The sequence below is a fragment of the Passer domesticus genome, unplaced genomic scaffold, assembly GCF_036417665.1.
Source record: "Passer domesticus isolate bPasDom1 unplaced genomic scaffold, bPasDom1.hap1 HAP1_SCAFFOLD_319, whole genome shotgun sequence".
NCBI classification, from domain to species: domain Eukaryota; kingdom Metazoa; phylum Chordata; class Aves; order Passeriformes; family Passeridae; genus Passer; species Passer domesticus.
In genome coordinates this window covers 21,318-33,991 of record NW_026990098.1, presented here as the reverse complement: position 1 = coordinate 33,991, position 12,674 = coordinate 21,318, and the positions used below count along the sequence as shown (strand labels likewise).

The following is a 12,674-nucleotide window of genomic DNA, read 5'->3' as shown; positions in this document are numbered from 1 at the left end:
TCCCGAGGATGAATTTGGGGAATTTTTGGGATTTTTGGGGGTCCCGGGGGTGAATTTGGGGAATTTGGGGGTTCCTGGGTGAATTTGGGGAATTTTGGGGGATTTTGGGGGTCCCGGGGGTGAATTTGGGGAATTTTGGGGATTTTGGGGGTCCCGGGGGTGAATTTGGGGAATTTGGGGGTCCCGGGGGTGAATTTGGGGAATTTTGGGGATTTTGGGGGTCCCCGGGGGTGAATTTGGGGAATTTGGGGGTCCCGGGGGTGAATTTGGGGAATTTTGGGGATTTTGGGGGTCCCGGGGGTCCCCCAAACCCCCCCTGACCCCTCCGTGCCCCTCCCCCAGCTGCGGGACCCCCAATGGCCGCTGGAGACCCCGGTACGGGGGGGGAGGGGGGGCGATTTTGGGGGATTTTGGGGATTTTGGGGGGTCCGGGGGGTTCTGGGGGGATTTGGGTTTTTTTTTGGGGGGGATCTCAGGGGTTATTTTGGGTTATTGTGGAGTTTTGGGGGTTTTTTTGGGTGATTTTGGGTTATTTTGAGTTATTTTGGGACATTTTGGGTTATTTCTGGGGGGATTTGGGGTTATTTTTGGGGTTATTTTGGGTAATTTTTGGTTATTTTGGGAGTTATTTGGGGTTATTTTGGGTTATTTTGGGTTATTTTGGATGATTTTTGGTTATTTGGGTTATTTTGGGTCATTTTGGAGGTTTTTGGCGTGATTTTATTTTATTTTGGGGTTGTTTTCGGTTATTTTTGGTGATTTTGGGGTGATTTTGGGTAATTTCGGGTTACTTTGGGTGATTTTGGGTTATTTTGGGGTTACTTTGGGTGATTTTGGGTTATTTTGGGGTTACTTTGGGTGAATTTGGGTTATTTTGGGGCTTTTTCGGGTTATTTTGGGGTGGTTTTGTGTTACTTTGTGTTATTTTGGGTTATTTGGGGGTTATTTTGGGCGATTTTGGGTAATTTTGGGTTATTTTGGGTGATTTGGGGGTATTTTGGGGTTATTTGGTGTTATTTTGGGTGATTTTGTGTTTTTTATTTTGGTTTATTTTGGTTTATTTTGGAGGAGTTTTGGTTTATTTTGGTTTATTTTGGGTTATTTTGGGTGATTTTGGGTGATTTTGGAGTTTTTTGGCGTTATTTTCATTTATTTGGGGTTTATTTTAGGTTATTTTGGGTTTATTTTGGGTGGCTTTGGGTGATTTTGGGGTTATTTTCGGTTATTTTGGGTTATTTTGATTTTATTTTTGGTTATTTTGGGGTTATTTTGGGAGGTTTTTGGAGTCATTTTGGGTTACTTTTGGGGTGATTTGGGGTTATTTTGGGTGATTTTGGGTTATTTTGGGTGATTTTGGGTGATTTTGGGTGATTTTGGGTGATTTGGGCTCCCCGGGGGTCTCTCACCCCTCCCCCCCCAGGCCGGGCCCGGCCCCGGAGCAGCCCCGGGACCCCCCGGGACCCCCAGCAGGACCTGGTGGGTCTGACCCCGTGACCTCTGACCCTGTGACCCCCGGTGACCCCTGACCCCCGGTGACCCCAAATGACCCCCAGTGACCCCTGACCCTAAATGACCCCTGACCCCCCGATGACCCCCAATGACCCCTGACCCCTGGTGACCTTTCCATGACCTCCTGTGACCCCTGACCCCCCATTGATCCCCAAGTGACCCTTGACCCCTGGCGACCCCAAATGACCCCCCATGACCCCTGACCCCTGGGTGACCCCCCAGTGACCCCTGACCCCGGTGCCCCCTGCCCCCCAGGTGTGGGCGCTGCGGGGGGCCCTGGGGCGGCTGCGGCTGCGGGGGGGAGGAGGCGCAGAGAGTGACGGGCGTCTACCTGGGACTGCGGGGGGCGCTGCAGGTGAGGGGACACACCTGGGTACACCTGGGACAGGTAATGACACACCTGGGACACACCTGGGTACAGCTGGGACAGGTGAGACACACCTGCACAGGTAATGTCTCACCTGGGGGGGTCGGTGACACACCTGCACAGGTAACGGCACACCTGGGGGGGTCGGTGACACACCTGCACAGGTAATGGCACACCTGGGGGGTCGGTGACACACCTGCACAGGTAATGGCACACCTGGGGGGTCCGGTGACACACCTGCACAGGTAATGTCTCACCTGGGGGGTCGGTGACACACCTGCACAGGTAATGTCTCACCTGGGGGGTCGGTGACACACCTGCACAGGTAACGGCACACCTGGGGGGTCAGTGACACACCTGCACAGGTAACGGCACACCTGGGGGGTCAGTGACACACCTGCACAGGTAATGTCTCACCTGGGGGGTCGGTGACACACCTGCACAGGTAACAGCACACCTGGGGGGGTCGGTGACACACCTGCACAGGTAACGGCACACCTGGGGGGTCGGTGACACACCTGCACAGGTAACGGCACACCTGGGGGGTCGGTGACACACCTGCACAGGTAATGTCTCACCTGTCTCTCACCTGTCCCCTCACCTGCAGGAGGAGGCGGGGCTCGCGCGCTCCCTGCTGGGCGGGGCCGAGGCGGAGCTCCTGCGCATGCGCGCGAGGCTGCGGCGGCTGCGGGGCCGCGGGGGGGCGGGGCGGGGGGCGGGGCCCGGCAGGTGAGGGGGCGGGGCTTGGGGAAGGGGCTGGAGGGGGCGGGGCTTGGGGAAGGGGGCTGGGTTGGGGGAGGGGCTGCAGGGGGGAGGGGCTTGGGGGAGGGGCTGGATTTGGGGGGGGCTCTGGGGGGGTCCGGGGGGTCCCTGTGGGTCTGGGGGCTTCTTGGAGGGGTCCCTGGATTTGGGGAGGGGTCCCTGGGGGGGGTCCCTGGATTTGGGGAGGGGTCCCTGAGGGGGTCCCTGGATTTGGGGGGGGGGTCCCTGAGGGGGTCCCTGGATTTGGGGGGGGGTCCCTGAGGGGGTCCCTGGATTTGGGGGGGGTCCCTGGGAGTCTCTGGATTTTTGGGGGGGTCCCTGGGGGGCAGTCTAGATTGGCGGTCCCCTGTGGGTCTGGGGTCTCCTGTGGGTCTGGGGTCCCCCACAGGTCCCGGGGGTCCCCGGTGGGTCCGGGGTCCCCCCCTTGGTGGGTCTGGAGTTGTCCCCGGTGGGTCTGGAGTCCCCCCCTGTGGGTCTGGGGGTCTCCTGTGGGTCTGGGGTCCCCCCCCCGGTGGGTCTGGGGTCCCCCCGGTGTCCGGCCCCCCCCGACCCCTCCCCCGTCGCCCCCCCAGGTCCGGGGGTCCCGGCGCGCGGGGGGGGCGAGAGCGCGGGAACGGCGGGAGCCGGTGAGGGGGAGGGGGGGATTTGGGGAGGGGGCTGGGGGGAATGGGGGGGATTTGGGGGGTCTGGGGGGGATTGGGGAGGGGGCTGGGGGGTCTGGGGGGTCCCGGGGGGGTCTGGGGGGGAATGGGGGGGTCCTGAGGGGTTTGTGGGGGGATTGGGGAGGGGTCTGGGGGGGGTTGGGGGGGGGAATTGGGGGGATTTGGGGGGGAATTGAGGGGGGGTACTGGGGAGGATTTGGGGGGATTTGAGGGGGGTCCTGGGGGATTTGGGGGAGATTTGGAGGGGATTTGGGGGGGGGTCTCAGGGGGATTGGGGGGGTCGGGGGGGGATTTGGGGGGGTTTGGGGTTTGTGGGGGGGGTCCTAGGAGGGTCTTGAGAGATTTGGGGGGGGGTCCTAGGAGGGTTTAGGGGGGAGTTGGGGGGTCCTGAGGGGTTTGGGGGGGATTCGGGGGGAATTGGTGGGGGGGGACAGGGGAGGATTTGGGGCAGATTTGGGGAATTTGGGGGAGATTTGGGGGGTCCCGGGGAGATTGGGGGGTCCTGAGGGGTTGGGGGGGATTTGGGGGGGTCTGGGGGGGATTTGGGGGAGATTTGGGAGGGTCTCAGGGGGATTGACGGGATTTGGGGGGGGGTCCTGAGGGATGGGGGGGGGGATTGGGGGGATTTGGGGGGATTTGAGGGGGCTGGGAGGGTTTGGGGGGGGGTCCTGAGGGATGGGGGGGAGGATTGGGGGGGTCTGGGGGGGTTTGGGGGGATTTGGGGGGATTTGGGGGGGGTCCTGAGGGATTTGGGGGGTCCTAGGAGGGTCTAGGGGGGAGTTGGGGGGATTTGGGGGGAATTGGGGGAGATTTGGGGGTCTGGGGGGATTTGGGGGGGGATTGGGGGGGTCTGGGGGGGTTTGAGGGGGAATGGGGGGATTTGGGGAGGGGTCCTGAGGGGTTTGGGGGGGATTTGAGGGGGCTGGGAGGGTTTGGGGGGGAACTAAGGGGGGGGGTCCCGGGGGGATTTGGGAAGGGGTCCTGAGGGGTTTGGGGGGGATTCGGGGGAATTGGGGGGGGGGGGACAGGGGAGGATTTGGGGAGATTTGGAGGAATTTGAGGAGGATTTGGGGGGATTTTGGGGAATTTGGGGGAGATTTGGGGGGTCCCGGGGAGATTGGGGGGGAACTGGGGGGGATTTGGGGGATTTGGGGGGGTCCCGGGGGGGTCTGGGGGGATTTGGGGGGATTTTGGGGGGAATTTGATGCAGATTTTGGGGAGATTTTGAGCGGAGTTTTGGGATGATTTTGGGGGGAGTTTTGAGATTATTTTGGGGGATTTGGGGGAGATTTTTGGGGGGTTCTGGGGAGGATTTTGGGATGATTTTGGGGGATTTTGGGCAGAGATTTGGGAGGAGTTTTGGGATGGTTTTGAGGGATTTTTGGGAGATTTTTTGGGGGGGGATTTTGGGGGTCCCTCGAGGATTTGGGGGAGATTTTGGGGATATTTTGGGTGGATTTTGGGTTTTTGGGGATATTTTAGGGTGGATTTTGGGGATATTTTGGGGGTTTTTTTGGGTTTTTGTGGATATTTTGGGTGGATTTTGGGTTTTTGGGGATATTTTTGGGTGGATTTTGGGTTTTTTGGGGATATTTTGGGGGGTTTTGGGGATATTTTGGGTGGATTTTGGGGTTTTGGGGATATTTTGGGTGGATTTTGGGGATATTTTGGGTGGATTTTGGGATTTTGGGTGGATTTTTGGGGATATTTTGGGGATATTTTGGGTGGATTTTGGGGATATTTTGGGTGGATTTTGGGTGGATTTTGGGGGTATTTTGGGTGGATTTTGGGGATATTTTGGGGGGATTTGGGGTTTTGGGGATATTTTGGGTGGATTTTGGGGATATTTTGGGTGGATTTTGGGGTTTTGGGTGGATTTTGGGGATATTTTGGGTGGATTTTGGGGATATTTTGGGGTGGATTTTGGGGTGGATTTTGGGGATATTTTGGGTGGATTTTGGGGATATTTTGGGGCGGGGATTTTGGGTTTTTGGGGATATTTTGGGTGGATTTTGGGGATATTTTGGGTGGATTTTGGGGATATTTTGGGTGGATTTTGGGGTTTTGGGGATATTTTGGGTGGATTTTGGGGATATTTTGGGGGGGGTTTTGGGGATATTTTGGGGATATTTTGGGGGGGTTTTTGGGGGTCCGGGGCTGTCCCCGCCCCCATCCCCCCTTTGTCCCCCCCCCCCCAGGAGTGGCCGCAGTGGGGGGAGGGGGCAGGGGGAGCCCCCCCCATCCCCCCCCCTCCCCCCTCCGCCGGGGGGGACCCCGAGGAGACCCCGGGGACCCCCCCAGGGACCCCCCCAGGGACCCCCCCGGGGGGGGGCAGCGAGCGAGGCCCCGCCCCCGGCCACGCCCACCCGAGCGCGGACCCAGGTGAGAGCCCCGGTGTCACCCGGGTGTCACCTGTCAGTGTTACCTGTCACCTGTGTCACCTGAGTCACCTGAGTGTCACCTGCGTGTCACCTCCTGTGTCACCTGACTGTCACCTGTGTCACTGTCACCTGTGTCACCTGTCAGTGTCACCTGTGTCACCTGGGTGTCACCTCCTGTGTCACCTGAGGGTCACCTGTGTCACCTCCTGTGTCACTATGTGTCCTTGTGTGTCACCCTGAGTGTCACCTGTGTGACGTGTCACACCTGTCACACCTGTGTCACCTGTGTCACCTGCCAGTGTCACCTGTCACACCTGAGTGACCTCAGTGCCACCTGTGTCACCTGAGTGTCACCTGTGAGTGTCACCTCCTGTGTCACCTGAGTCACTGAGTGTCACCTGAGTGTCACCTGAGTGTCACCTGAGTGTCACCTGAGTGACCTCAGTGCCACCTGTGTCACCTGAGTGTCACTGGTGTCACCTGTCAGTGTCACCTCTGTCACCTGAGTGTCACCCATGTGTGACGTGTCACCGGTGTCACCTGTGTCACCTCCCTGTCAGTGTCACCTGTGTCACACCTGTGTGTCACCTGAGTGACCTCAGTGCCACCTGAGTCACCTGTCAGTGTCACCTGTGTCACCTGTCACCTGTGTGTCACTGTGTGTCACCTGTGTGACGTGTCACACCTGTCACACCCGTGTCACCTGTCCTGGGTGTCACCTGTCACACCTGTCCCCCCCGATGTCACTTGTCACACCTGTCACACCTGTGTCACCTCTTGTGTCACCTGTGCTGGCTGCCACCTGTGTCACCTCCTCCCCAAGGTCACCTCTCACACCTGGGTGTCACCTGAGTGTCACCTGTGTCACTGTCACCTGTGTCACCTGTGTTATTTGTCACACCTGTGTCACCTGTGTCACCTGTGTCAGCTCTTACACCTGTGTCACTTGGGGTCTCACCTGTCCCAGGTGTCTCACCTGTCCGTGTCTCACCTGTCCCTGTGCCAGGTGTCCCCGGTGTCCCCAGTGTCTCACCTGTCCCAGGTGTCCCCCATGTCTCACCTGTCCATGTCTCACCTGTCCGTGTCTCACCTGTCCCAGGTGTCCCAGGTGTCCCAGGTGTCTCACCTGTCTCACCTGTCCGTGTCTCACCTGTCCATGTCTCACCTGTCCCAGGTGTCTCACCTGTCCGTGTCTCACTTGTCCCCAGGTGTCCCCGGTGTCTCACCTGTCCGTGTCTCACCTGTCCATGTCTCACCTGTCCCAGGTGTCTCACCTGTCCGTGTCTCACCTGTCCATGTCTCACCTGTCCCAGGTGTCTCACCTGTCCGTGTCTCACCTGTCCATGTCTCACCTGTCCCAGGTGTCTCACCTGTCCGTGTCTCACTTGTCCCAGGTGTCCCCCGGTGTCTCACCTGTCCCAGGTGTCTCACCTGTCTCACCTGTCCGTGTCTCACCTGTCCGTGTCTCACCTGTCCCCAGGTGTCCCCAGGTGTCTCACCTGTCCGTGTCTCACCTGTCTCACCTGTCCCAGGTGTCTCACCTGTCCGTGTCTCACCTGTCCCCAGGTGTCCCAGGTGTCTCACCTGTCCGTGTCTCACCTGTCTCACCTGTCCCAGGTGTCTCACCTGTCTCACCTGTCCCCGGTGTCTCACCTGTCCGTGTCTCACCTGTCCGTGTCCCTGTCCCGGCTCCGCGCCGAGGCCGCGGCTCTGCGGGGGCGGCTGCGGGGGGCTCACCTGGGGACACGCCCGGACAGGGTGAGTGACACACCTGGGGACAGCTGGGACAGGTAACACACACCTGGGACAGGTAACACACACCTGGGACACACCTGGGACAGCTGGGACAGGTCACACACACCTGGGACAGGTAACACACACCTGGGGACACGCCCGGACAGGTGAGTGACATACCTGGGCACACCTGGGACAGGTAACACACACCTGGGGCACCTGGGACAGGTAACACACACCTGGGCACACCTGGGCACACCTGGGACACACCTGTGACACACCTGGGGAACACCTGGGGACACCTGGGACAGGTAACACACACCTGGGACACACCTGGGGCACACCTGGGGCACACCTGGGCACACCTGGGCACACACACTGGGCACACCTGTGATACACCTGGGCACACCTGGGCGGGGGCGGCTCCCCAGGGTCCCTCAGGTGTCCCTCAGGTGTCCCCGGGCTCCCCCAGGTGTGACCCCTCCCCCCCCTCGGGGGGGCGTGGCCGCCGCGCGCCGGGGACCTGGCCCAGGTGAGCCACGCCCTGGGCGGGGCCACGGAGCGGCTGGAGAGGATCCTGACACACCTGGGGCAGGTGAGGGGCGGGGCTAAGCTGGGACTGACACACCTGGGGCAGGTGAGGGGCGGGGCCAAACTGGGACTGACACACCCTGGGGCAGGTGAGGGGCGGGGCCAAACTGACTGACACACCTGGGGCAGGTGGAGGAGGGGGGCGTGGTCTCCCCTGCCCAAGTTTGGGGCGTGGCCTCCCCTGCCCAGGTGAGGAGGGGGCGTGGCCTCACCTGTTTCCGGTGGGCGTGGTCTCCCTGCCCAGGTGCGGCCATTCCCCCTCCGCTGTGGGGGCGGGGGCCGTGCCTCAGTTTCCCTCCCCCCCCAGGATTTGGGGCCCCGCCCCCCCCGCGACCCCCGCGCGCTGCTGGAGCTGCTGGGGGCGGGGCTGCGCCGGGGGGCGGGGCCAGCGCCGGGACCGCCCCCCCCGGGACCCTGCCCAGGTGAGACCGGGGGGAGGGGGGGAGTGGGGGGGGGTCCCGAGTTCATTTTGGGGGTCCCGAGTCCGTTTTTTGGGGAGGGTCTGGGCTGATTTTGGGGGGGGTCTGATCTCATTTTGGGGGTCCCTGACCTGTTTTGGGGGGTCCTGACCCAATTTTGGGGTGGTTTTAGGGTTTCTGACCCGTTTTTTGGGGGGTCCTGACCCGTTTTCGGGGTGGTTTTGGGGGGGGTCTTGGCCCTTTTTTGGGGTGTCTTGGCCCTTTTTTGGGGTGTCTGGGGTGGTTTTGGGGTTCCTGACCCGTTTTGGGGTGGTTTTGGGGGGTCCTGATCCGTTTTGGGGGGTCCTGACTGGTTTTAGGGTCCCCGTTGTTGTTTTTGGGGTTCCTGACCCATTTTTGGGGTGTTTTTGGGGGGTCCCGACCCGTTTTTGGGGGTCCTGGCCCGTTTTGGGGGTGGGTTTGGGGGGTCCTGACGGGTTTTGGGGGTCCTCACCCGGTTTTGGGGGTCCTGGCCCGTTTTTGGGGTGGTTTTGGGGGGTCCCGACCCGTTTTTGGGGGTCCTCACCCGGTTTTGGGATGGTTTGGGGGGGTCCTGACCCGGTTTTGGGGTCCCCGTTGTTGTTTTTGGGGTTCCTGACCCGTTTTTGGGGTGGTTTGGGGGTTCCTGACCCGTTTTTGGGGGTCCTGACGGGTTTTGGGGGTTCCTGACCCGGTTTTTGGGGTTCCTGACCCGTTTTTGGGGGTCCTGACGGGTTTTGGGGTCCCGCAGCCCCCCCGGCTGCAGCAGGAGAAGCCCCCGGCGCTGCCCCCCAGCTCCGAGGGTGAGGGGGGGCCCGGGGGGGTTTGGGGGTCCCGGGGGGATTTTGGGGGGATTTGGGGACCGAAGGGGTTTGGGGAAGATTTTGGGGGTCCCTGGGTGGTTTTGGGGGGATTTTGAGGGGGGTCCTGGGGGGGTTTGGGGGCGATTTTGGGGTGTTTGGGGTGGGGGGGTTGGGGGAGTCTTGGGGGGGGGATTTTTTGGTTGGTTTTTGGGTGTTTTTGGGGTATTTTGGGTGGTTTTGGGGGTACTTTGGGTGTTTTGGGGTATTTGGATTTTTTGGGGGTATTTTTGGGGTATTTTGGGTGGTTTTGGGTGTTTTGGGGGGTGTCTTGGGGGGTATTTTTGGGGTATTTTGGGTGGGTTTTGGGCGATTTTGGGGGATTTTGGGGTGGTTTTGGGGGTATTTTGGTGGTTTTTTGGGGTTTTTTTGGTGATTTTTTGGGTGGTTTTGGGTTTTCCGGGGTGGTTTTTGGGGTATTTTGGGGTGGTTTTTGGCTGTTCGGGGGTATTTTGGGGTAGATTTGCGGTGTTTTGGGGGTTTTTTGGGTGATTTGGGGGTATTTCGGGTGGTTTCTGGGGTGATTTTGGGGGTATTTTTGGGGTGTTCTGGGGTATTTTGGGGTGTTTTGGGGGTTACTTTGGGTGTTTTGGGGTATTTGGATTTTTTGGGGGTATTTTTGGGGTATTTTGGGTGGTTTTGGGTGTTTTGGGGGTATTTTTGGGGTGTTTTGGGTTATTTTGGGTGTTTTGGGGGTGTCTTGGGGGGTATTTTTGGGGTATTTTGGGTGGGTTTTGGGCGATTTTGGGGGATTTTGGGGTGGTTTTGGGGGTATTTTGGGTGGTTTTTTTGGGTTTTTTTGGTGATTTTTGGGTGGTTTTGGGTTTTCCGGGGTGGTTTTTGGGGTATTTTGGGGTGGTTTTTGGCTGTTGGGGGGTATTTTGGGGTGGATTTGCGGTGTTTTGGGGTTTTTTTGGGTGATTTGGGGGTATTTCGGGTGGTTTCTGGGGTGATTTTGGGGGTGTTTTTGGGCTGTTTTTGGGGTATTTTGGGTGGTTTTGGGTGCTTTGGGGGTATTTTTTGGGTATTTTGGGGGTATTTTGGGTTATTTTGGGTGTTTTGGGGATGTTTTTGGGGTATTTTGGGTGGTTTTGGGGTATTTTGGGGTGTTTTTGGGGTGATTTTGGGTTATTTTGGGGTGTTTTTGGGGTGTTTTTGGGGTGATTTTGGGTTATTTTGGGGTGTTTTTGGGGTGTTTTTGGTGTTTTCGGGGTCCCGCTCCCTGACCGTCCCCCCCCCTCCCCCAGACGAGGCCGCCCCCGCCCCTCCCCCACCGCGGGCTCGGCTCCAGCGCCGCGCGCGGCTCCGGCGGGGGGGGAGGGGCGGCCCCGCCCACCCGCACCCACCAGTATAGACCAGTACGGACCAGTATGGACCGGCATGGACCAGTATAAACCAGTACGGACCAGTATAGACCGGTACGGACCGGTACGGACCGGTATGGACCAGTATGGACCAGTACAGACCAGTATGGACTGGTACAGACCGGTACAGACCAGTATAGACCAGTACAGACCAGTATAAATCGGAATAGACCAGTATGGAGCAGTAACAACCAGCAACCGCCAGTTCAAACCAGTATAAAACAGTATGGACCAGTACGAACCAGTATAAACCAGTGTAGACCAGTACAGACCAGTAACCACCAGTGACCACCAGTGCCCTCCCAGTACTCCCAGGGCCTTCCCAGTATCCCCCCAGTTCCCCCCAGTCCCTCCCAGTACAATCCCAGTATCCCTCCAGTCCCTCCCAGTATACCCCAACCCCTCCCAGTTCCATCCCAGTCCATCACAGTCCCTCCCAGTTTCCCCCCAGTCCCACCCAGTATAATCCCAGTGTTCCCCAGTACAACCCCAACACCCCCCAGTTCCCCCCAGTCCCTCCCAGTATCCCCCCAGTCCCTTCCAGTACAATCCCAGTATCCCTCCAGTCCCTCCCAGTATACCCCAACCCCTCCCAGTTCCATCCCAGTCCCTCCCAGTCCATCCCAGTCCCCTCCCAGTACAATCCCAGTATCAGTCCAGTCCCCCCAGTCCCTCCCAGTTCCATCTCAGTCCCTCCCAGTCCATCCCAGTCCCTCCCAGTCCATCCCAGTCCCTCCCAGTACAATCCCAGTATCAGTCCAGTCCCCCCAGTCCCTCCCAGTTCCATCTCAGTCCCTCCCAGTCCATCCCAGTCCATCCCAGTTCCATCCCAGTCCATCCCAGTTCCCCCCAGTTCCCCCATTAAAGCCTCCCGTGCCCTCCCCCAGCCTCGCTCGTTTTTTGGGGGTCCCGGGGGGATTTTGGGGGGGGGGGGGTTGGGGGTCCCTGAGGATTTTTGGGGGTCCCGGGGTTTTTTTTTGGGAGGGTCCCGAGGGTTTTTTGGGGGTCCCGGGGAATTTTGGGGTCCCGGGGGATTTTTGGGGTTTTTTTTGGGGGGGTCCCGGATGTTTTTTGGGGTCCCGGGATTTTTTTGGGGGGCGGTCCCTGAGGGGATTTTGGGGGTCCCGGCGGGGTTTTTGGGAGATTTTTGGGGTCCCAGAGGATTTTTGGGGTCCTGGGGGATTTTTTGGGGGGTCCTGGGGGAATTTGGGGGGTCCCGAGGGTTTTTTTTTGGGGGGTCCCCGGGAGTTTTCTGGGGTCCCGGGGGGATTTTTTGGGGTCCTGGAATTTTTTGGGGGGGTCCCGGAGGGTTTTTTTGGGGTCTCCAGGAGTTTTTTTGGGGGGTCCCGGGTTTGTTTATTTTTTTGGGAGTCCCGGGGGATTTTTTTGGTTGTTTTTTGGGGGTCCCAGAGGATTTTTGGGGGGGTCCCGGTTTTTTCTGGGAGGGTCTCCAGGAGGTTTTTGGGGTCCCGGGGGGATTTGGGGGTCCCGGTTGATTTTTGGGGTCCCGGGGGGTGTTTTTGGGGGGTCCCCAGGAGTTTTTTGGGGTTCACAGGAATTTTTTTTTGGGGTCCCAGAGGATTTTTGGGGTCCCGAGGGATTTTTGGGTTTTTTTGGGGGGGGTCCCGGGAGTTTTTTGGGGTCCCGGGGGATTTTTGGGGGGTTTTTTTTAGGGGGGGGGTCTCCAGGAGTTTTTTGGAGTCCCAGGGGGTTTTTTTTTGGGGGGGGGGTCCCGGATGATTTTTGGGGTCCCGGGGGGGATTTTGGAGTTTTTTTTTTGGGCTCCCGGAGGCTTTTTTGGGGTCCCCAGGAGTTTTTGGGGTTCCGGTAGTTTTTTGGGGTCCCAGAGGATTTTTGGGGTCCCAGAGGATTTTTGGGGTCCCAGGGGATTTTTTTTGGGGGGGTCCCCAGGAGTTTTTTTGGGGTTCCAGGGTTTTTTGGGGGGGGTCCCGGATGATTTTTGAGGTTTCCAGGAGTTTTTTGGGGTCCCGGGAGTTTTTTGGGGTC

General features: G+C 59.1%; 1 protein-coding gene and 1 long non-coding RNA gene across 2 annotated transcripts; both read left to right on the top strand.

Annotated features, from left to right (window-relative positions):
* The first annotated feature begins 254 nt into the window (after positions 1 to 254).
* Positions 255 to 6,003, top strand: LOC135292380 (actin nucleation-promoting factor WAS-like). Its single transcript, XM_064406585.1, has 7 exons — positions 255 to 375; positions 1,421 to 1,476; positions 1,765 to 1,864; positions 2,484 to 2,605; positions 3,211 to 3,264; positions 5,499 to 5,682; positions 5,981 to 6,003. The coding sequence occupies exons 1-7, from the start codon at positions 357 to 359 to the stop codon at positions 6,001 to 6,003; spliced, it is 558 nt and encodes a 185-aa protein (XP_064262655.1). The 5' UTR covers positions 255 to 356.
* Positions 6,004 to 7,559: 1,556 nt separating this feature from the next.
* Positions 7,560 to 8,439, top strand: LOC135292379 (uncharacterized). The gene is made up of 3 exons (XR_010354756.1): positions 7,560 to 7,582; positions 7,888 to 8,010; positions 8,314 to 8,439. It is a non-coding gene; the product is annotated as an uncharacterized LOC135292379 (long non-coding RNA).
* The last annotated feature ends 4,235 nt before the right edge of the window (positions 8,440 to 12,674 follow it).